General features: G+C 36.6%; 1 protein-coding gene across 1 annotated transcript in view; it reads right to left on the bottom strand.

Annotated features, from left to right (window-relative positions):
* Window positions 1-23251, bottom strand: part of SEMA3C (semaphorin 3C) — a 113321-nt gene that overhangs the window by 17614 nt on the left and 72456 nt on the right. The window contains exons 6-12 of the mRNA XM_088523515.1: window positions 22725-22815; window positions 18429-18548; window positions 16170-16312; window positions 14149-14263; window positions 11985-12054; window positions 9287-9431; window positions 4684-4906 (exon numbers count right to left, since the gene is read on the bottom strand). Of these exons, the coding sequence (XP_088379641.1) occupies window positions 4684-4906; window positions 9287-9431; window positions 11985-12054; window positions 14149-14263; window positions 16170-16312; window positions 18429-18548; window positions 22725-22815 (907 nt within the window). The remainder of the gene's footprint in view (window positions 1-4683; window positions 4907-9286; window positions 9432-11984; window positions 12055-14148; window positions 14264-16169; window positions 16313-18428; window positions 18549-22724; window positions 22816-23251) is intronic.

The raw sequence follows: 23251 nt of genomic DNA on the forward strand, positions 1-23251 counted from the left end.
AAATAAATGGCAAAGGAAAGCAGTGTCTGGGGAGGGGAGAAAGAGAGACAAATTTGGAACAAAAACCCTTAAAACACAGGGCAAGATTGTGTGCTAGTATGAATTAGCTTAGCTTCCTTGACACCTGCTGAACGAGTCTTGTTCAGTCTTGTTCAGATCACGTCTTGGAGCAGCTGGCCATGGATAATGGAAAAGGTAAATTTCAGGGAAATGGCAAGAGAATATACAAAGTGCTGTGCTGCAACACAGTGGTCCGAGTTTAAGTCGTGTTCTCTGAATCCCTACTAATTTTCTTGGCCCAGTTCAAAGCGAAGATGGTAATTGTTGGTACTGTCAGCTTCAGAGCGGTCTACCCTCCATCCCTGAGCCACATCACATGCACAAAATCAACAAACAAATTATAAAACAAACAAACAAAAAATGCTTTTCTGTATCTTAAATATCATGCCTGCAATGGACACTGGCTGTTGCTCTGCTGGGAGTTTGGTAGAGACCTCCCACGGTAGTTCCCTTTACCAATATGTCAAGCAGGTTTCCCTTAGAAATGCTTTATGAACCTTTAGAAAACTTTTAGAGACTCCTTTTACCTGATAACAGCATATTTTTGGTCATTAATATGACTTGAGCTTGATGAAAACATAAAATAATGAAGAAAAAAGTTTTCAGAATGCTTGAATTTGCTTTAACTTATAAACTTCTCAGACGTATCAAAGCACCTGTGATTTTGGCAAGTTAGCAGCCAGGGCTGTGAGCTGGCTCCTCAGGTCCTGCTGTCCTTGCATGGCTGTTCAACATCAGGACCCCCATCACAGCCATTTTTCTTCCCTGTGCTTTAGTTTATTTGTCTGTAAAATGGGATTGTAGTGTTGCTGTGAAACCTTGTGCATACAAGCATTTCAAGCTATGTCAAAGAGCAAAACTGCAGGTACAAATATTTAATAAGCTAATGCTTGAGGGCAAAGCTTTCATGCAGTCCCTGCTCAGTCAAAGTCCAGGGACGCACTGATCGTCAGTCTGAATAAAAACTGAATAGTTTTTGAGGAATGAAAAAGGTGTAGAAAAGCCCTCTTTAGAAGTCTTTCTAAATGTCTGTGAAGTTTTGGATGAGTTAGCACCAGTAATTTCTGAATGATTCATCAACTATGCGCAAAAGGATGGAGGAAGCTCCGCATGCTGCCCATTGTCACCGTTGTGCAACCCCAGTTTCCCAAGCTTGCAGACCCATAGCTGTGGATAGCTTATTTGTGGGAGGCAAGCTGGCTCTTCCAACCAGATTACCCATCTCTTTTAGAATTGGTAGCTCATCAGATGATTTTGAGTATTCCATTACTGGAGACTACCAATGTCAGCAAGGGTTAGTCTTCCAAAAGGACAGACATCATGTGACAGCACGAAATGAATATTCTCAGGAGTTAGTCACATATGTGACACAATATTACATCCTTATGCTCTGAAAGCACTTGCTGCATCCAGACTTTCAAATTGAGGACTGCACCACAGAAGGAAAGATAATAAGAAACATCAATCAACCTAATGCAACATCAGATGCATGTGGTCCACATTAATCATCTGAGTAAACCGCATTGAAATCTAAGTGTCCTTTCACAGCAGTAATTTAGATCTCTTTACAAAGAGCTATGTCTCTTATCTTGATGTCTAGGAATTGAATAAAAAAAATTACTGGTGCTAAAGGCTGCTGAATGCACCCAAGTTTGACCCAGATATTTAAATATTTTCATAACACTACGAGCCATTAAAGAAAAAGAAGCTCAGTGTCATGATTGTGCAATCTGGCTGTACTCTGACCAAAGGCTTTCGTACTACAAGCAGGAAGTGGCATGCTTAAGAAATAAATATTAATCTCAGGATAATGTCCTCATGTCGCTTTACTGCTGCTCTTAAAACCCAACTGAAAAATTTTAAAACTAATGGATATATTTGGGGAAAAAAAAAAAAAAGAGAGAGAGAAGTTGTAAGGTTGATTTCTTTAGGTACAACTGAGTTAAGTGACTACAGTGAAATCCCAGGATGGATAAAAAGAAGTGCTTTATGATTAAATTGTGGCCTACCACAGAAATTACATAAGTGAAGCAAAACTCTAAGCTCAAATTCCTGAACCAAGTATGTTCTTACTGTAAAGGGAAAAGGTATCATCAGTTTTATCCAGATCAGATATGGAAATGAGTCAGTGACTTGCATCCAAATAAATTATCTCTCTGGTTTCTATTTGGGAGGGTAAAGTATATAGCATTCTATAGCTATCTACAGTTAAAGAATCACTGCTTTTCTCGTTTGAATCGCTCCATTTCAAAGAGAGGCAAGCAGATTCCTTTTGACTTTGGATAGACTTAACAAAACTAGCAAGCTTTGTCAAGTGCTTTGGGAATCTTCAGGTTGATAAGCACAGAGAAAACCAGAGATCGTTATCATCTGAATGGCGGTGTGGAATGCTCAGGAACAATGTCTGTCTGTGGGATTTATTTCCTTAGCTATGTAGCCCAGAGAGAAGGGGGGAAAAAGCAAATGTATTAACTGTTGCCATTGATCAGCCCCTGTGGGTGCAGCACTTTTGTCTGGACGTGTAAAGGGAACACTACATTTAGTTCACATTAATGTGAAAAAACAGCACAGCTGCCTATGCCCGCTTATGCCATGGCCACTGGGGTTCTCAGAGCTTTCCGCTCCTGGTGTTCTTCTCTTGCATTCAGGAACTGATTTATTGCTGAGGCTATAGAGGAGGATGACAGGAAAAGTTAGGCATTTTGTGTGCTCTGCATCTGGCAAGATATAAAACACTGTGATTTCAAGCATGAGACAGGTCACTGACAGTGACAGACACGGCTGGCAACATCTCAGTTCGGCAGCAGTAACTCATCAGTAGAACCGTGCGCAACTGTCACCAGGTGCCAAGTGCCCTTGTCTGTAGGGTGTCCAGCTCCCGGGGAAATTATCACATGAAATTCTCCTGCACACTCTGGGATTTTCCAGGGTGAACTGACACCAAAGCGAATCCCTTCCACCGCCCCTCTGTCAGCTACTATCTTTCAAATCCTCTGGAGTCTCATGCAGAACACAGAATAAAGGAAACAAGTTTATTTTCTCAGTGTTTGAAACTTGATCACTTTTACTTAAAAGGGCTGGGAAAAGAAGTAACTTTCATTGCATTGATTTATTCTGAAGAACCTAGAAGCTTTTAGTGTCTCAGGGAGCTCTCTGTGCCCAGCTAACATGCAAGCAAGCAGTGAGATCAGTGCATCCAGGATAAGCCAGAAGTTAAAAGCAACAAATATTGTAAAGTGCCAGGAGCTGTAATTTATCTATTTGTCCCATAATTAATCTTATGTTGATGCACAGAAGAGGATTAGCAAGACATAGGCACAAGCTGAGGTGTGTTAATGCCTTTAATGAACCACTGGGATAATATATGAGACTATGCTAGTCACTTAGCCACAGTCAGAGGCTAATTAAACTATAAAATTAAATGGTCTGTATTTATCTCTTGCAGTAGGGTTTTATGAAAGGCAGTTTATCAACTAACTATCAATCAATAATAAAGAGTTAACTTGAATTTTATCCAATATGCTTGGTTTTGGCAGATATTTATCTGGAATATGGTATTTAAAATATGTATTTCTCCACGTAGCTTCATCACATGCTGGATTTAATTTTTGAAAATATTCTGCACGTTTTAGCTGGAAAAATTAATGAAATGCTGACTATGACTGTACTTTTTCTTGAGTGTTTCTTATTTCCAGTATTAATTGTCATTACTACACTAAAAATCTTATAATGGTTGGAAACATATATGTCTTATCCTTTCCACTAATCTTTAGTAGAACTTTCCTCCCATTAACATCAGATGCTTATATAGCATTTTAAAACAATGGCACCAGTATATAGATAGATAGATAGATATAAAATCCTTAAAATTTCATCTGAAAGACTTGTTACAGCATGGGAAACTATACGGCAAAATACAGGAAAACCTAGAGCTTCTTTTATCATAATCACATTTTATTGTGCATTACGACTTACGATACAGTAAATGGAGATCTAGTAAAGGTTGGACACAGATGCAGGAACATGTTTCTGTTTTCCTATGAGCTTTGGGATGTTATCATAGAATCACAGAATCACAGAATGCTTAAGGTTGGAAGGCACCTGTAGAAGTCATCAAGTCCAAACCCCCTGCACACACAGGGTCACCTAGAGCACGTGGCACAGATGTGAATGAATCTTAGGGTCTAGTCATAGTATTACTTTGCTTGTCTGCTTTAGTCAGGAAAATGTGATTTATACTGGTATATTTTGAAAAATTAAATTTGACCAATATGAGAATCACTTGACCTGTTCCTTTCAGACTTCAGAAGCATAACACCAGATTCAAATTTGATGTAACTACAAACAAAATGTAGGCTATATTAGAAAGAAATTATTTTAGAACACTTGGATCAAATCTTGTACATCCACTGCTGCTGGGACTTCAACTATTTGTTTATTTTTCTTCTGATAAATACTTCCATATTTTACTTTTTTTTTGTGAAGTTATTGTTTCTGCCTTTGTAACATTTTGATCAGATATGCTTGCACAAATACTTTTGAAGGCAATGAATTATACAGATTGGAGTTGATTGCAAATTATAATGCAGTATAGGAAAATGACTTTTGCTAAGTTTGTCTTACCTGTTCCAAGAAACAAGACATGATATCTTCCATCAGCGGCATTCACACGGTCCACAGCAATCTTTGTATACTTGTAGTCTGTTCCTATCCGAATGATTAATGGCCTCTTGTGGATTGGGTAAATGGGATTAAACATCAAAGGGTGATTCCTGATGAAGGTCACAACATCGTCTGGAAACTCTTTGGTTGTCCGCATATTGGGTGTGAAGGCTCCTCCCGGACACTGTAAGAAACACGCACAGTAATGCTTAATAATAATTTCCATTTATCGGAGACTTTTCATTTCCAAGCTGTGTACAGATTTTGACTGATAGTTGACAAAGTTCCCAAAAGAGCACTTCAGATGCTGTCTGAAAATAATTATATTCCAATAATGGAAATGAAGTACTTGAACAGCTATGCTTTGAACTCCCATCAATTCAGATAGAGTAAACGCAAACATATTTTTGCCCTATTAAAATCCAGGTTGATGGCAAAGATCCATGTATCCAAATCTATTTCCACATTCTTTATGCTTCCATATGCTGCCCATTGGGAAAAAAAAAAAAAAAAAAAAAAACCCGAGTGAATGGTATGGGAAGATATCGAACTTTTGCAGAAGGTTGGTATAGAATTAGTACAAGTCCAAAAGGTAAAAGTCTAATTGTAATTTTGTCAATATGCCTGTAGTCTGAAAAGATTTCAAGGACATCCCATGTTTTAGCTTCCTTATTTCCCCCATTATTTTGATTATGAGACAGAGAAGGAGACTGTGACTTCTACTGAAAAAAAGCCAAATTAAAGGCTTGGATGACTCCCTTATATCTATGAAATCAAATCATTCAAAGATAGATCTTATCTATCTTTTTCCTGTGTATGCAGTGAGGAGTAATAGAGGTCTGTGATTACTCTAGATGTTTTTTATATGTAATAAAGAAAAATCTCTGTTACCATCCCTGAGACCTCCTGGATTCATACAGAAATAAAATAGATCTCAGAAACCTCAGGTAGCAAGTGAGAGTGAAACCAAAATAAGTAGAGTGAAAAGAAATCAAGAGCAATGTCACTAATCGCTCCACTGTTCAGGACTCATTGATGCTAATTTACATGACTTCTTCAGCCACTGCTACCCTACTTACCATCGATGCTCCTGAACTCGCATTTTCCTCCTCAGATTTCTGAGCCATGAACCTTTTCTATAAATGAGTTATACAGAAGTGTTTCAAAAAATATATTTTTTTTCCAGATGGAAAATGCTGATTTGTTTTATCTGAAATATTTCATAGAAATGTGTTTATTTCAGTGAGGACAATTCTGAAGTCTAGGAAGGAATTTCTGGTCAAAACCACAGACACAGAAATAGCTAGTAGTTTAGGCAGAGATTCACCTCACCTGACTTCTGCTGTCTCAAAGTCAGGCATTTATTCTTAGTTAGCCATCTAGGTTTCCTCTGTAGTCAGTAATTCAGACTAGATGGCTTTTAGATGACTGAAATTACATAAAATGAATCATACTCTGACAGACTGGGAAATTCACTGGGGAGATATGAGTCATGTGTCCAACCTACCTGACTTGAACAAACATTAGAAACTGGGTCTTCACATCCCATGGGAGCCCTCTAACCGCTAGTCAGGAGTGTCAGTTTTACCCTCACTGCTAAAAGCTGTTCCATTTCGTACACCTAATTAACTATTCATTCAGCAATATGGGGAACCAAGTAGAGAGGGGACTTCAGCCTCACCCTGGGCTTTAGGAGCAACTTCTGGGTCAATTAGTATTTAAATATTTATACAAAGTGGAACTGCTCTAGTAGGAATTGTTTTAAAGAGACTGCTCTGCCATCAGTTACCTTCATCGGGAAGAACCAGGACTCCACTCAAATATGAGTCTCTTTTCCCAGATGAGGTCCTTGACAATTGATTCCTCTGAACTCTCATTTTTCCTCAGAGTTTTGGTTTAACTCTTATCAGGAATGACACCAAATGCTAACCCTCCTATGACTGCGCACAAAACTGAATTCTTCTTATCTCGTTTGCTCTACGCCTTTGCCTCTCTGCACCTTTCATCCCCAGTCTTCTAGACAATATGTGGAGCTATCTGCTCAGATAGGAACCAGTGGTCAGAAGAGAACTGTATTCATAATTATGAGGGCTACTAGTGAGAATATTCTTTTTGACAGTGGTCTGCTTGCACTCCACTTCCAGGTCTGGAGCGGTTCCTATTTCACTTTCAGTCCACATTAACTTCCTTGTTCCAACAGTTCAGCTGAAAGAAGACTTTCTCTGATACCAACTATCCTCCCATGATTCTTGATCAGGAGATCCTAAGACTTCTGCCTGTGTACAACCAAATGTGCATCGTTGTTTTGAGCAAGTCCTTGGAAACTTCCTTTTCATTCCTCTTCATTCATTTGTTATGTCCTGCATAATAGCTCTAATATAAACCAATACAAACCAGGGAAACAGAATCATTTAATTTACAGTATATTCTCCAATATGCTATAGGTACAAAAACTATTTTTGCAAACTCTGAAAAATGGAAAATATCCTCAAACATCACTGAACTTAGGAGGAACCTGCCAATTATGTAGTGTTTTTTTCCATAGTCAGTTTAGCTTGTGGAGAAATAAGAAACCATTGGTATTTAGTGAAGGGCAGCCAAACACTCCAGGGTTGATTATGGCCAAAGGAACATATTGCTTTATTTTATTCCACTCAAACTACACTGAAGTCTTTTCAGTATTTATTCAACGTACATTCACTTCTGTCCAATGGTTAGTATGATTATCTTTTTAGATAACTCTAAAGTAGGATTTTCCATGTTATATAAAAATGCATCCCTGTTCAGTCCAGCATCCCAGAATATAAGTCCCATAAGAAACAAGCTCTCCTTCTATAGTCTTCAAGCTTGATATTCAAAGTTAAGCCTTTGAACACATCCTATAAGCACCTAAACACACATATCCTCATCTTACATGTGTTAAGTCCATAGCTGAATTTTCTTTTTCCCTTTTCATTTTGCTGCCCAGTTCCTCCAAGCCCCTTCAGGGCCTTATAAGTCTCTGTGAGATGAACCAAGAATAACATGCCAGTGATTCAGAAAATATATACAAATACAACATTCTGAAGTAGCAAGAAACTGAAATGTGACTAATCACAAGATCGTGAAACTTCCTGTTTAAAGGGACCATTTGCTTTGTATTCTTGTAAAGTTTAAATTTAAAGTCTCAGTGAACTCATGAGATTAGAGCTGTATGGCAAAAAAGGTGGTAGCATTAAAACTTGACAGAATGTTAGTCCTGATTAAATCTAGAGACTTGGGGACATGAAGTTCAAAATCTTGTAGCTAGTAAAAAATGGATTAAAATGTTGTGAGAAACTGTGTAAACAGGCAGAGCTATTACATCCATCTAAGCATTAGTGTACAAGAAAGAGAGAAAGAAAGAGAAGGACAAAATCTACAGTGTAAAGAAGAAAATGAATAAAAGTGTTGTGCTTAAAGGTTCTTAACAGCAATGTCTGGCAAATTAAAATAAAATGTAATTTTCTTGCTGAATGAAGCAACAAAGCATTCATATAAAAAATAAAATTAGAGCTACATAGTTGAGAGCTGATTTATATTTTTGTGAACATTTACTAATTCCAATACATAAGGAATTATAAGAAGACTTTACGGGGAACAGTGAAAGTCCCCACATTGACCTACTTCATTTAGGAAATCTTAAATAAAGAAGACCCTAGAGAGAGTTCATATAGCCTTCTCTAAAACCAGAAATATTAGACTTTATAGCTTTGCTACATCTAAATTAAGACCATGGCAAATAAGTAAGTAAAAAACCACAAAACTACATCAACACTGCACTTGAATATGCCCTAAAGTGTGAGTGTGTGGGGGGAAACAAATACACTTTTGTTTAAAAGCTATCCTAGAACAATTCTGAAAACCTTGAAACTCTCATGGTTTTCAGAATCAATTGAATGATTATCAATCCATGTTGCAGCGAAAGAAAAGTACTGACAAAGTTTTAAGAGATGCTAAAAGTAGCCTTACTAAGAAAGGCTACTATGAATAGATTGTAATGACAACTCCTCTATTTCAATGTCTCTTCTCTAATAGTCTTGACTAGTCTCAACCTGACTAGTTGAATGGCAGTTTCAGAAACTATGTCCTTCTATCACAGTTCCCCAGTGTCCTGGTGGAACTACTAAATTATGGAGAACTAGGGGAAAAAACACCCTGAAGACATAGAAGTTTGGATCTTGTCTATAGTGCACAATCTTCCAGTGCTGTCTCTGTATTTTAATCACTTTATCTATTTTTGCTCAAACATAGACATGAAATGCATGTTCTAAAAACATTATTGCCATCTAATGAAGTAATTATTACTATTACTTGGGCAGAGAGAACAGGAGAGTTCAGTATTTTGCACTGTTTTCAGTTCTTTCTAGAAAATTTCCACATACTAGGTGATTTTATGGCAAGCTGAAAGGCAAACAGAACTGTTCTGAACTGCTACTAAATGTCGTAGTCACATACAATCCCATTCTCCTGGAATAAATATCTATTAACTTATTAAACAGAGACAAGTAATTGGCAGGCCTGCGTAAACATCTTCCGTACTTACAGTGCCAGGTCGCGGATATGGAATTCTGCCCTGATATGGAATCAGCTGGTGGTTTGGGCCCTCCTTGTGTGCAAACGGCCCGTTGAACACAGTCTGGATGTCAGATAAATGATATACACACACGGCTGAGCCCTTGAAAATGGAACTGGAAGAGAGTAAGTAAAATTTAGCACTTTCATATCTTTCACATAATTCTTCTATCATAATGCATAGTTTTGTGATGAGAAACACCCCCAAAATAACATATTTAATACAATCTAATGCTTCCATAGCATAGATTCAACATATTAAACAATCAGCTGATTTAGCTTCCCAATATGCAACATAAGTCTCTAAGGCTGAGCACCTTTTAAACATCGACCTGAAAAAAGAGGAGGCTACTATGCCACTGATGGAACAAAAAAAAATTCCTACTGTTGAATATAAAAGAAACACAATCTGGCCCAAGTTAAATCAATGGCAAAAATATTGCTGACTTTGGTGAGACAAGGGTTTTATAAACTTAATGCTTCCAAGCTTAGCACAGGTTTCCAGAACTCCACACCAATAAATTAACCACAAGGCCTTCATAAGCTCTCTGAAAGACATGGCTAGAATGTTAATCAAAACTTCCAGCACAATTATGGTTGGTTAGTGTATTATAACCAGTTGCCAACTTTTCTATACAAAATGAGGACAGGTTGTGGCTGTAGAAGAATTACTCCTTTATAGTCTAGCAATCCTTCCCCAGAACTGGTTTCACAAAGATATCCCTTCAGGAGAGGTGAATGTTGATGCCTTCTGAAGAGAAAATGAGGAGTCATCTACAAGGAGGGCTTGCTTTTCCACTGTCTCTTTATTCACCCAGATAATATCTCTGATGCCTCCTCAGACAACACAAGCCCTGAAAGGTCTCCATCATCCAATGATGAAGAGCACTAACGGAATAATTCCCAAAGTGATCCTAAGACTATCTGGAGTGAAATTAAATCTTCCTTTCTTCTTTCTCTGTATAAGAGGCTTGGCATATTTATCTTAAAAAAGTGGAAAATCTAGTATTAACTGTTTGAAGAAAAAAAATCGCTACAGAAGAAAATTGAAAATACTAAATGTTCAAATTTGCATTTATAACATATAGTGAGAAAGTTAAGACAGTGCTACTGGCAATTACCCAACAATCAACATTACTCTTGGCTCTATACGTATTAGCAGGAGGAAACTCTTAGGTGGATTATGGTATTTGTGGAAATTTTAATAGTTTTTAATAGGATTTAAAAATATATTTAATGATTTGGGATGTTTTACTTGCTAGATTTACAGTAGATCATGCCACCAAAATAATTTGCCTCAGTATTACATCATTTACCTCAATAAGGTTTAGGTAAAATTATTAATCATTATTATTTGGAAAGATGTTTGTCTTGATACTTTTCTCAGCTGTAGGTCTTCAGAGGTGAAAATAAAGAAACTGTTGGAGAGTAAAATTCATTATGACTGCTGTATTTAATTATGTAACACTTTCAATCTACAGTCATAAAGAAAAAAAGAAAGAGAAAACACAAATCACAGACCACGTGGTTTGAAACCAGAAATGCACATGAATGTTAAAGCTTCAGCAGAGAGAGAAAATGGCTTGAGATACAGAAATATGAAAAGTTTTCTCCTTGTTGCCACCTTATATGGTCCTTTGACTCAGCCTTTATTTCCAGTGCAGGAGAATACCAGGAGAATTAGGTAAAAGTGTTTCCAAACTGAGACATGTTGCATCCATAACCTAATCATAAGTGTGGTTTTACTGCTAAGCATAGACTCAGCATTTTTTCTTTTTGTGCAATAGGAATCGTAAAATATAGACAGCACCAGATGTTTACAAGTTATGGGATTTTTTTTTCCCCACTAAATGTTATAAAATCATACTTTCCTGGCTAGTTCACATATCTGAGAATGATGATTCCTGTATACTATCATGGACAGAAAAGCCTGTCAGGCTAAAAAATGTCTTTTTTTTTTTTTTAAATGGAAAATGCCATAAAAGGAATTCATAGAAATAAGCCTTAAAATAAGTTTTGATCACATAAATGACATGAAATAAAAATTAATAAAAATTAATAAAAACTCTCTTTGAAGGTAAATAGTACAGGTTGGAATATCTAATAGGAAGTATCCATTTTCATTCCATATGTTTTCAGTATATGCTGAGAACAAGAGAAAAAAAAAAAAAAGGAAGAGATGGCAGATACTGTAGGTCCATCAGGTCTATCTTGGTTGAGGGATTCATCATAGTAAGGCATATCTAGTACTTCCATTACTCTTGGGAGCTCAAAGTACATTTCTTAATCCAGACATAAAGCTAATACTTCTGACTGATGACAAGAAATTTAAGGCTGTGAGTTGTAACGGATGAAGGAGGTGATCAGACACAACAGAAGACTGTCTTTTCTCAGCCAACTGCAGCTGACAGGGGTTATCTGCCATCTGTGCCATCATTTGCCAACTGAGAAAGTGGAAATGATCTGTATGAATCCATTTAAGAATTTTAGGTTTGTGTTTTCAGGTCTGTGTTCAGAATTGAAACTCTTACTTCTGCATGGAAAGGCTAGTCACAGGAGACATACAAAATTGTGAAGAACAGTCTTGACCACAAACCATCTCTTTCTATATAAATATAGAAAATTGGATAGGTCTGAAAAGTATTTTTTTTTCAAATCTCCACAACTACCTTGATGTCGTAAAAATTCCATACACAAGTGTTGTTCTGGGATTATCCATTTCTAAAAGAAACACATCCTCTGTAAGAAAGAAAGAAAAAAAAACAGTTTTTGAATAGTTACAGTAATTTTATTTTCCAGTCTAAATAATGACTTTATTCCTACTGAAGCCCATGGTAGTTTTGTCTCTGACTTGAATGAGAAAAAGCAAATTTATCATATGATTGGACCGCACGGAGAAATCCTGCACTCGAACACTGGTAAACAGATTTTGGAATTAACTGCACTGGAATTAGCTTTCTGAAGAAAGAAGACAAAGGTTTTCAAATATGTTTAGCATCCATTTCTCCCATTTCTCTCAGCTGGATTTCATTTCAGCAGGTTGTTTAACAGTAGGAAAATGTTTAAATTGCAGTAGGTCAAAGACAAAGTGTTCTCATAGTTGGATATAAGCCAAACCAGGAGAATTAGGTGTTTTATCTTCATGTACTTACTCTTCCACGATCTCATGTTTGACTAAGAAAAAGGTCAGGATATGAATGACAAGTAGTTTCCCAGTAAAGACACACAGATATAAAACACTGCTCCTATTTTGTGTGGATTTATTAACCCCACTATGCAAAACCATGCCTACTTACTGAGTTTACCCAGTTTTAGCTCTGATTTGTTTATTTTTTCCAATACTTAAGTGAAAAATGTTCTTTGGTCTCTGATATTTTCTCCTTAAGAAGGTACTTAAAGCATAATCAGGTCATCCCTTAAATGTCCTTTAAATCAGACAAAAAGACTCAACTGTTTGAGTTTCTTACTATAGGAAAGGTCATCCATTCCATTATGAGAGTCGTATATTAAACCTCTGAAAATTCTTAGCATGTTCTTTTAAACACGTCAAACCTTGAGGACTTCAGTGTATAACACTGGTAGTGTTGTGCCATTCTGCACTGCAGGTAAAAACAAAATCATCCCCTTCATCCCTCCCAGATTTTTCTGCATTTACAACTATGGATATAGTCTTCCTCTTGGCCAACAGATTGTGCTAGGAGCTCTTACTGAAAACAGAATCGTATTCTGTATCACCCTGTATTTTATCATCCAAAAAAAAAGAGTTCTAGTGCTTCTAGTAGACCAGCAAATCAAAGCGCTGAAATATTAATTCCTGATTGCTAAGAAATTTTGAAAGTTCTTTAGGAAAGTACCTTATATTCACTTAATTACATCAAATTAGTATCTGATTATTTCCCCATTATGTTCCATAGAGATCTATGAATCAAAAAAAGTACACCAAATATCTGTAATGATACCAAGTCAGAAAGACTCTGAAATCCATTTGTTTTGATGAAGATCAGGATTAATGTAACAGGAGAGGGATGGATTACAATGCAGAGTTTGGAATCAGATGAAACCCCACTGTGGGCTTCATTAGCTATTTATGTATGTATATATTTACACTTATAGATACCAATACCCATACCAAATTTTCCAACACCTAAATTTAGAACTATGACTTTGTATATCACAGCCATGGACAATATAGAATTTGAAACTTTGTGATAGTGGTTTTTGGCACTTAAGGATCAAGATCTGCATTTAATTCATTCCTTACTGAGAAGAAACCTTATTTTGATTGCTGTATAGACTAGTAACTGAATGTCTGCATTGTTTCACATATTGAACTGACGGTATAAGTGTTTGAATAAATCCCAAGAAAATATATTTATTCATTGTATTTTTGCTAGTGCTGGTAATGGCATTCAGTAGTATTAGCCTAAGCTATCAGATAGAGTCCTCCAAAAAGAACCGTATTGCAAAAAGTCTGTATGTTAAGCAGTAGTATAATAAACAGTTTCAAAGAAATATACATAAAAAAAATCTTCTATTATAATTCTAGATAGTAGAAAAATAAAAATTACAGCACTTACATGTTTCCTTCTAAATATTAATTCCTTACATGCATATGTTTTAAAAAGTTAACATTATTATTTTTTTAGTTCAAAGATATAATGCTGATGACTCAGAGAGAGGTATGAAGAAATCTTTTGTCTTCTGCCCCAAAACTTAAAAGGAAATTTGTCATGGACCTCTACAGGTCCAAATATCACTGTGGGAATTTTAATGCTTAAATATGTTCAGGGTGGAGGACTTAGATAAAACTTTGTAGAGACTTTCTTTCCATACCTAATTCGTCGAAGTATGTTTCTGTTCCATCTTCATCCATTACCGAACACACAAGTCTTGCTTTCAAGAATGTTGTCCACTTGTTTACAAGACTACGTTGACCACCTGTGTCATTCTGGAAAAGAATATTATTTTCATTAGAAAGAAATACAACATAGGTAATAATTTATTGGATTTTCCCACATTTTTCTGGGGTTAATGCTTACCATCATTAACAAAATATCAAATACAAAAAAAATAGATAGCCTAAATCAGCCCCCCTCATTGAAACACTGTAGACCTGGCTGAGAATAAAAACTCATTTTCTGAGAAGATTTTCCAAGCTGGCCTAGCAGGCTTGGGATGACACTTGATTTTGAGCAATAGGCTACAGGCACAATCAGATTAATTTTACTTTATGGATGGAGAATTATGAGAGTCAGCAGTGAACTGAGAACAGTCACTGCCTTACAGTCCTCCCCATGAAACCCTTGTTTTTCTTTCATGTCTTTGAAGAAGACATTGCTAATGTGACTTGTCTCCTGGTGCTACCTCCTCTGTGAGCACGCTGCCTGCTCGCTCGAGGAGCTCTCCGTATCACTCCAGTGCAAAGGAGAAAGAATAATTACTAAAGCAGACAGTACACACAGAGATGATACCTCCTGACTCATTTTGCTGATGAAGGACTTAAATAAAAGCATCATCTCAGAAACACTATATCACAAAGTCACCCAAACGAAGGGAAAAGGGACAATAAGGAAACTATATAAATGTGATTGGTCCAAAATGCTGCATGTTGTTCCATTGGTGCTCCTGGAACCAGTAATGAGACTTTTAGAGGCACTCACAATGGGCATTTTGGGGGGTCTCTTTTAGCACCACTGTATTAATCTATTTGGTCTGTCTCAAAGGTTTTGATATCGAAATATGATAGTATGTAAGTATGTCTGGTTCAGATTCGTATTCGTGGCTTTGGGAATTTGTCAGACTTCAGTATAAGTCTGCATAGTCTGAAGCCTCTTAGAAATCATCTGTGCCTTATTATAATAATAACAATAATAACACAGATGTAATACTGTGAAATGTTGTCTTGCAAAATACCCAAAAGGGCCTTTAGGCACCTTCACAAAAACAGGGGGATTATGAAACAGATTACATGCCTCCTCATGCTGCCAGAGAAGGAGCTTAATACAATCCCATACGTGCCCTTACACACTGCACAGCAACATCACCAAACATCTAGTTCTAAAGAAAATACAGATTAAAGAACAGGAGCACCCAGACCCTGCCAATTATCTTCCTGCTCTTTCCAAAAGAAAGAATGAAAAGGCTAGCAGTAATTGTGCATTTTACAATTTTGCTCTCATAAAAAAATAAAAGTGCTGCATTACACAAGAGATATTAATAGCTGCTTCAATCATTTTTCATGTACACTCAATTATAAATACAAAAAGGAGAGAGACAATGAGGGATGTGGTGACCACAATCACAATTCCTGAGATTAATATCTGCATTTATATTCTTAGAGTTAGGCTCATACATATGTCAGTGCAAGACCAGAGAAAGGAAAAAATATTGTAAAAATTAAAGCAATGTTTGAAAGCTAAATCAACCCATTTAAAAGCTGGATTCTGATATTTCCATTAAAAAAAGATACTGTGTGTTTAGGGGTGAAAGCTTTAGCCTTTTTTATTGTTCTGTATTGTATTTGTTTCTACACAAAAGCCCTACCTGATTCATGCGAAACAAAGTAAGTTTGGAAATTCAACACTGCTATACCTATTCTGAGCCAATCAGAGAAATATACAATTTCCTGAATTGCTACATTTTCATATCAGTGTAACAAACTAAATAACAAACTGAGGCCTTAACTGTGTATTAAATAACTTATCTTCTTAATTATGAATGTGGAAGCTGAAAACATAAATTTGTTTCTAATATAAGTTAAAGGCTTTTCAATCATTTTCATGAAAGAGTCATTTAGCTTATCAAATTGCAGTAATTGTTTGTCACAGCAACCTGGTACACAAAACATTTCTTACTGGGCATATTCTTGCAATCATTGAATGAATTTGCTTTGTGCTGCCGCTGTTGTCTGTGAGTCTTTCTTTGAAGAAGAAGTAGACTTTGGCATCATTGGGGTCAGTGCCATCTGGGATAACATGAGCATCCACAAAAATAGGCTCTGAAATGAAACATGCCAGAAGATGTATCAGTATAAGCAGTTAACGTTTTGACAGTTACTGATCCCTTTAAGGAATTGCTATATAATGCATATAGATGCTTTGCTGTGGCAGGTTGTGCTTAGTTCTAGCCTCGCATCACTAGGTAAATTGTTTCAATGGTTTCAAGCATTTCTGCTGCATCTCATTTTATCCTCAGATCAGATTTTTAGAAAAGTAATTCAAATGCAGAAGCAGGAGTTCATTATAGGATTTAAAAGACTTTGAGGAAGAAAGGAGAAAAATCAGTGAGTTATCAGGGTACTTTAGGAAAGATTCTTGAAGGGAAAACATAAGTAGCTGAAAGACTCACTAGAAAAAATAAACAAGATACTTTAAAAATACATAAATAACAGAGGAAAATAGCTCTTGGAACACTAAAAAGAAATGAGGATTTACAATCTTGAACAGCAAAGTTTCCTTCAGTTCATATCAGAGGATGTTAAACAGTGAAGCATATATGCCAAGCACTATAGGGGAGCACTAAAAGAGAAAAATAATGAAAATATGGAATAGCATGCATGCAATTTTTGAAGGACATATATACACCTAAGGTTAGAAAACACAGTAGTACTATTACTAGTATTCTCCTTTAAACTGTACATCTTGATACGCAAGTGACTGTGTATTACTTCAACGTAATCTTTTACTAGGCAACCCCTATTGTAGTTGCTACCTGCATTTGCTTTTGGCAATTTCTTATGCTAAAATCTACTATAAATTCGAGGGAGACCTCAGAAGACCTTCCCCTTTGTCTGAAGGAAGAGGTGGGCCCTCCTTCTGTCTGAAGGACCTGTTTAATGGTTATGCAAGATTGCTTGATTGGTTGAAATTTAGTACAAATCTTGAAATGACCTAATTCAAAGCTTTGATCTCTGATGGAATATTCATGTCTATGACTGTGGCATTTATGTGTTCTAATGTGGCCATTCTCAGTTACTATATCAAGTATCATGATCCTATCTCTAAAAGAACATGGATATAAACTGCCAAATACCTCTTCTGAGCATGTATATCAGAGAGATTATCCAGTAATTAGATATTTTAATGGTGTTCTTCCCTGATTCACACTGTGGTATGTCAAGGTGTATAAGACAGTAGAAAATAGTAGAACAAGTTTCGGTTGTTTCGGTTTCCCCTTCATAACGAATCCAATATATTCTGAAAAAATAAATTGTAATCCTGTGGTAGCAGGATTTACAGGTATACACAGGTATTACTAGAGTCTGTACTGGAGTACAGAACTTACAGAAGTCACCTTAAAAAACAGCTAAAATAAGTAATTCATGTTTAAGAACTTAAAGTATGTTTTTGAGATACTTGAAGAAAGTTTGTTTATACCAACATACTTTGAAGACTTTTATAAACTGAACTATTACGTTATTTACTCCCATCCTTTGACATCTGCCTTTAGTAAGAGAGTCCGCCATCATTTTCATTCAATGTAGTGTAACTGGAAGGAATCACAGAATCATAGAATCTTCTCATCAGTGAAGTTAGGGAGTGTTTCTACATTGATTTCAGTGAAGCCAAGTGTTAAGTTTATGTACACAGAAGCTGGCTTTCTAATTTGTTTGCTAATCAATTTCTTATCATAGAAATAAATGTCAAAAATTGTTACTCACTTAACTAATAATAAGACTCTCTGCTAAACACATTTTGAGTACAGTTGGGTGGGACTCCTCCATAAGAGGTAGATTAATTTGAATTGACTAAAGTTTGTAATTCATTGTAAAAAACCTTAGAATCCTACATTCTATTTTAAAGCAATGTCCTAGGTTTTTAAGGTGAAAAAAGTACTCCCCTAGAAGTTAATCTGCCTGACAACTTGTATTGTGAAAGGTTTTCCTGCACTTTCCACCAGATGGGGTGTCCCATGAGGCAGTGAGTCTTCTGTTTCAACACACCACATGAAGTGCACTGTGTACAATATGTATTTGCACACATTTCTTCCTCATGGACTCACTTTATAAATTAAATTCAGAAGGGTGAATAAAATCTATTTATTTTAAGTAAGTGAAACAAAGCAGGGCTTCTGTGAAATAGATTAAAAGTTTTGGTAAAACAAACCCAACTTACCGCTGAGCCACTTTGAGTTGTGTTGATCAGTTCTCACAGCATTGCGTCTAGTTAGGCTGCGGAAAATGGCAGCATCTGTCCCCATGAAATCAATATACATCCCTGAAAAAAGTTCTTCATCTACAGAGAGTTGAAGGAAAGGGAAGAGAAAATAAATGCAATGTTATGTCTCTTGGGAAATCCATATTTAGTGATCTATTTTTATTTTAAACTCTTGCCAGCTCTTTATTTGCATAATAGTCTATGCACTTAAATCTTGGGTGGTAGGAATTAGGAATGGTGTCGCCTCTGATTTACAAAGACAGAACCTAGACCAAGAGAGAATCATCAGATTTTGCTCAAGGACTTTAGGGAACTGCATAATTAAATGCGGCTGAAAAACCACATATGTGGTGAGCCTTTCTTTGATACAAAGATTTAGCGACTGAACTTTCATGGCTAAGTACCATTGGAAAATCAGGCTAGTGTTATCAAAAAGCATCACATTCAATTTTTAAAGTAAGTACTTAAAAAAGCTTTTTTTATTATGAGAGTAGACAAAATGACTGGGCTAAATTTATTGCTGGTATAACTGGCACAACATCTATTGCAGTCAATGGCCCAGTGCCAGTTTCTACCAAGAGTATTCTCAAGGCTGCCCCAGGCAGCCTCAAGCCGACTTCAGTATTGCAGAGGCTAGACAATCATCTTATTGAACTTTACTCAGTAACATGGTGCAACAATTGCCCCCTTTTACATACTTGATTCTAAGCATAGGTCTATTTTGTATGAACAGAATTAGACATGAGACACTTACATTAACAGAATTATGAACTTCTGCCCTCCCCATGCAGGACTGAAAATTCAGTCCATCTGTCAGACTGTGTATCTCTGTGTGTGTGTGTACGAATAAATATACATATATATAATTATAATTATAATTACATATACTATCATTTTCCACTCCATGAATAACCAAGCAATTTCTACTGACTAATGGCAATGAAACCCCAGAGTAGAAAACAGTAGCTAAAATAAACTTAAACTTTCAGAGTGGGAGTGGTGGCTGAATACATTCCAGTACAGCTGGGTCCTTTGATTGATGTTTTTGTCTGAATTCCTGGACTACCCAGAGAGTGTGGTCTATCTGGCAAGAGTCACAGGTTCTGAAGTGCTTAAGGCTATTTTAAAGCTTTGATGTGTGTGTGTGTGTGTGTGTGTGTGTTTGCACACATCAGTATGGAAGACTATTGGCACATGAGAGAATTAGACTCTTGAGATTGTATTTTTCTACTACCGGTTACAGCCCAGGCTGAACTCCACTACAGATCAGTTATTGGATTATCACAGCCATTCTGCTTTTGTCTCTCCCAGGGAAGAGCGCAATCATACCCAGAGGAACACCTTCTCTTGGGGTGAAAAATATAAAGTGTCACACTAAACAGTGTATTTGATGCTTGTCTGTGAAAAAATTACATCCTGAATATATAATGACAAGAATGATCAATACTTAGTACTAAGTGGTTCTCACTAATTCACAGTGCTTTTTATGCACATATATACATTAAAGTAATGATGATAATAATATGTAATTCTTAATCCTATTACATATAAATTCTACCAGATATTCCTTAAGCAAGACTCTACTTGCTAAACATGTACCAGATGACATCTGTCAGCTCTGCTTCCTTTTAGTTAAATTCTTGAATTACACATTTTTTTTTCCCCACAGAACAACTAATTTCCCCTACTTCTCTTTGTTATTAGAGGAATTACTGAATTGATGAGGTATGTCTGCTTATGTAAACACTTCAGGGCCTTGTTGGGGAAAAAGGCATACATCTTACACAGCAGTTATGCCAAGCTTCATCAAAGCACATTTTTTATTGCTTTGACGCAAAAGTGTCTTTGTACAATGGTAAATCGTACCAAGTTCTAATTTGCTTTTATCCTCTGAAGAGTGAAACAGCTTTCCTGTTTCATTCTCTGGTCATATTGTGTGTTATGCAGGATGTTAGTAATGCCCCAAATTGATGAGATACTGCAGCTATATTTAAAAATGGTTCTTTTATTGTGTAAGAGTTACCCAGTCTAGCAGCATTTCCCATCTTCTGAAGACAGGGTAAGGAATTTCTTTTGCAGAAGAACCCTCACAAGAGAGTTCAGTACCAGGGCTTTCGTCCCCATCATTTCTAGGTCATGCTGTCAATTATAAAATCATCCCAGTTCCAGCATGGATATTGAGGCTGACTTCATTCAAGCTTAATGTTTTTGAAGTGACTGTGTCTTGTAGTTGCAGGGAATTCTGAGAAAGAGCATAAAACATAATCTGTAGGAAAGTCTTAAAAAGAATTTGACCTCTGTTGAATAATTTAAACCTTGTAGATGAATTATATCATAAAAGATGGGTCCAACACAGAGGGAGGTCTCTTCAGTCACATAACTCAAGGATCAAGGAAGATAATGTAAAGTCTACTAAGATGAACAAAGCTGCCATAAATCTATTACAGGAAAAAAATGTTAGTGTTCAGGAACAGTATACTTTGTACTAAGATTTCATGAAATCTAGAAGGAGTGAGTAAATTTTATTTTTTAATGATAATGATTCACTTAATAAGACCAGAATAGCAGTGAGGAGACATGGATAAATCAATCACTGGATTTGAACAAATGTTTTCTTATTCAGTGTGTACCTCTAAACACTGAACATAGATCATTGGTGAGATAAAAATACAAAGGGAACAAATTGCCTGAGAGGTATCTTGGCAGCATTTTCCAGTCTTAACATTACAATTCCCCTCCAGGTCATACCTCTGTGAAAGAAATTATTTGTCTTTTATACTATCAGCAATGAGGAATCAAAAAATATTATAATTTATAGTCTGAAGAATAGTGATAATAGAATATATCAATTTATGGTAGAATACCTTCCTTATGCTCCATGAGACCCAGACTTTTAAGAGAATATCTGGTGCAACACAAATATAATTCTCATTGATTTCAGTGGCAGTCAAATGACAGACACACCACACATTGCTTCTTTGCAAACCCTGGGTCAAATATCTGGCATTCTGCATGCACTAAATTCTCTTTGCTAAAGGGAGTGTGAAAAATCTGTACCACTGCTGTTCCCTTTGCAGCCATGACTATTGCAAGAATTAGGTACATATTCAGATCTTGAGGCTTCGGATGCAGAAGCCTGTGAGAGTGTTGGGAAGGTGAAGGGCAGCAAGGAGGACCCGTTGCTCGCCTAAGGGCTAATCCCAGCTTGGCGGCAGCCCAGATGTCCAGGCAGACCCCCGTTCTGCCTGGTTGCCCGTCGGCACAAGTGCTGCAGGGAACCTCCCACCAGTGGAGAGTCAGCACAGGGGAAACAAAAGAGTTGACAGGGCAAGTCTAATGAACTAATGCAATGTTTAGTCATCTAAAAGTGCCACAACTTAGCCCAGTTCTCGTTTGTGAGCCAGTGGGGAGTTTCTTGGGGAACCACTGACTCAGTATGCCTGCTGAAAACCATCGGGCTGCTCCTCAAGGATGTCTACAGGCTAATCTTCTGTTTAAATATACATATATATATATATATATAAAGGGATTTTCTTTTGCTGATGACTTGGGTTATACAAAGCCTATGTCTCCAACTGAATTACACTTATGTGTGTAATAAGTAGTAGGTGCTAATAGGTACAGTAGTTACTGCAAAGGAAAGTATCTCCCTGTCACTGAGCACAGTTGCCACCAACCCACAAGGATATTTTAGGTGTGCCAGTTGTATCACTCTCTGGCCTTTCATAGGGAAGAAAATTGCTAAATTGGTTGGGTATAAAGCCAACTGAGGAATGAAGAGGCTTGTAATAGCTGGTGGGCTCTACAGCAGAGATGACAAGAGAAATGAAATTCAAGCTTAAGTCTTCAGGATTTCTTTTCCTGTCTACACTGACATGTTAGAAATGATTAAATGAGACACGAGCACTGCCCATGATGAACAAGGTCAGAAACTGTTCAAATAGAAATGCTAGACAGGGTTACAGAAAGTGGAAACTAACCCTGGGAAAAAATGCATATCCTGGAAAAGCAATAATCTTTTGTTTTCTGTTCGTCTCCCTCTTTCTCTCAACAGCTAATTTCTGCATTTTGTTCACACATCCATCCCTAGCTGCTTGTTAACTTTGAAACAACTTCTGCCCATCAGCACTAATGCAACAGTCTCCTTTTCAAAGCCTAAAATCTGTGCCCAGCTCATCTATGGCATCTCCCTATTCCACACTATGAATGATAATAAGGAGTTAGACCTCAGCATCTCAGAATGGTTTTACTTACTGATCATAACAGACACCGTGTTCACATTAGGGTTGAAAGAGCAGCGTCCCTTCCCTGATTCACACTTGGAGTCAATCCTGAAGATTTGTTCCTGCAATGTAGATGTTCATGTCACTTCTCATTTTAGAAACCTTCGCAGATAAAGCACTTTTTCTTCTTTGCTATTTCCAGCATTAACAGTGATCAGCTCAGGACTGTCTGCAATTTATCTTTTCCATGCAGATTTGCATCAACTTTTTAAGCAATTTCTCACATTTACTCAGTTATTTTCATGATTCTAGTTATTCATTAACTAAATTGAAATAGAGATTTTATTTTCCTCCAGCTCCATTATACTTTGGAGCTTTGATTGTTCTGATAATAATACAATAACATTGGTGAAGATTAATTCTGTGTTTCTGAAGCTGTTGTTTATTTGCCAAATACATGGTGATACTTATATTGGTTTAAAACATTTATAATAAAGCTACTAGAATGAATGTTAAATATAAATCTTTTATGACAACTGTTTTGTCATAGTACAAATA

The sequence above is a fragment of the Tinamus guttatus genome, unplaced genomic scaffold, assembly GCF_059628265.1.
Source record: "Tinamus guttatus ecotype Peru unplaced genomic scaffold, ASM5962826v1 Tinamus_guttatus_pri_ptg000193l, whole genome shotgun sequence".
NCBI classification, from domain to species: domain Eukaryota; kingdom Metazoa; phylum Chordata; class Aves; order Tinamiformes; family Tinamidae; genus Tinamus; species Tinamus guttatus.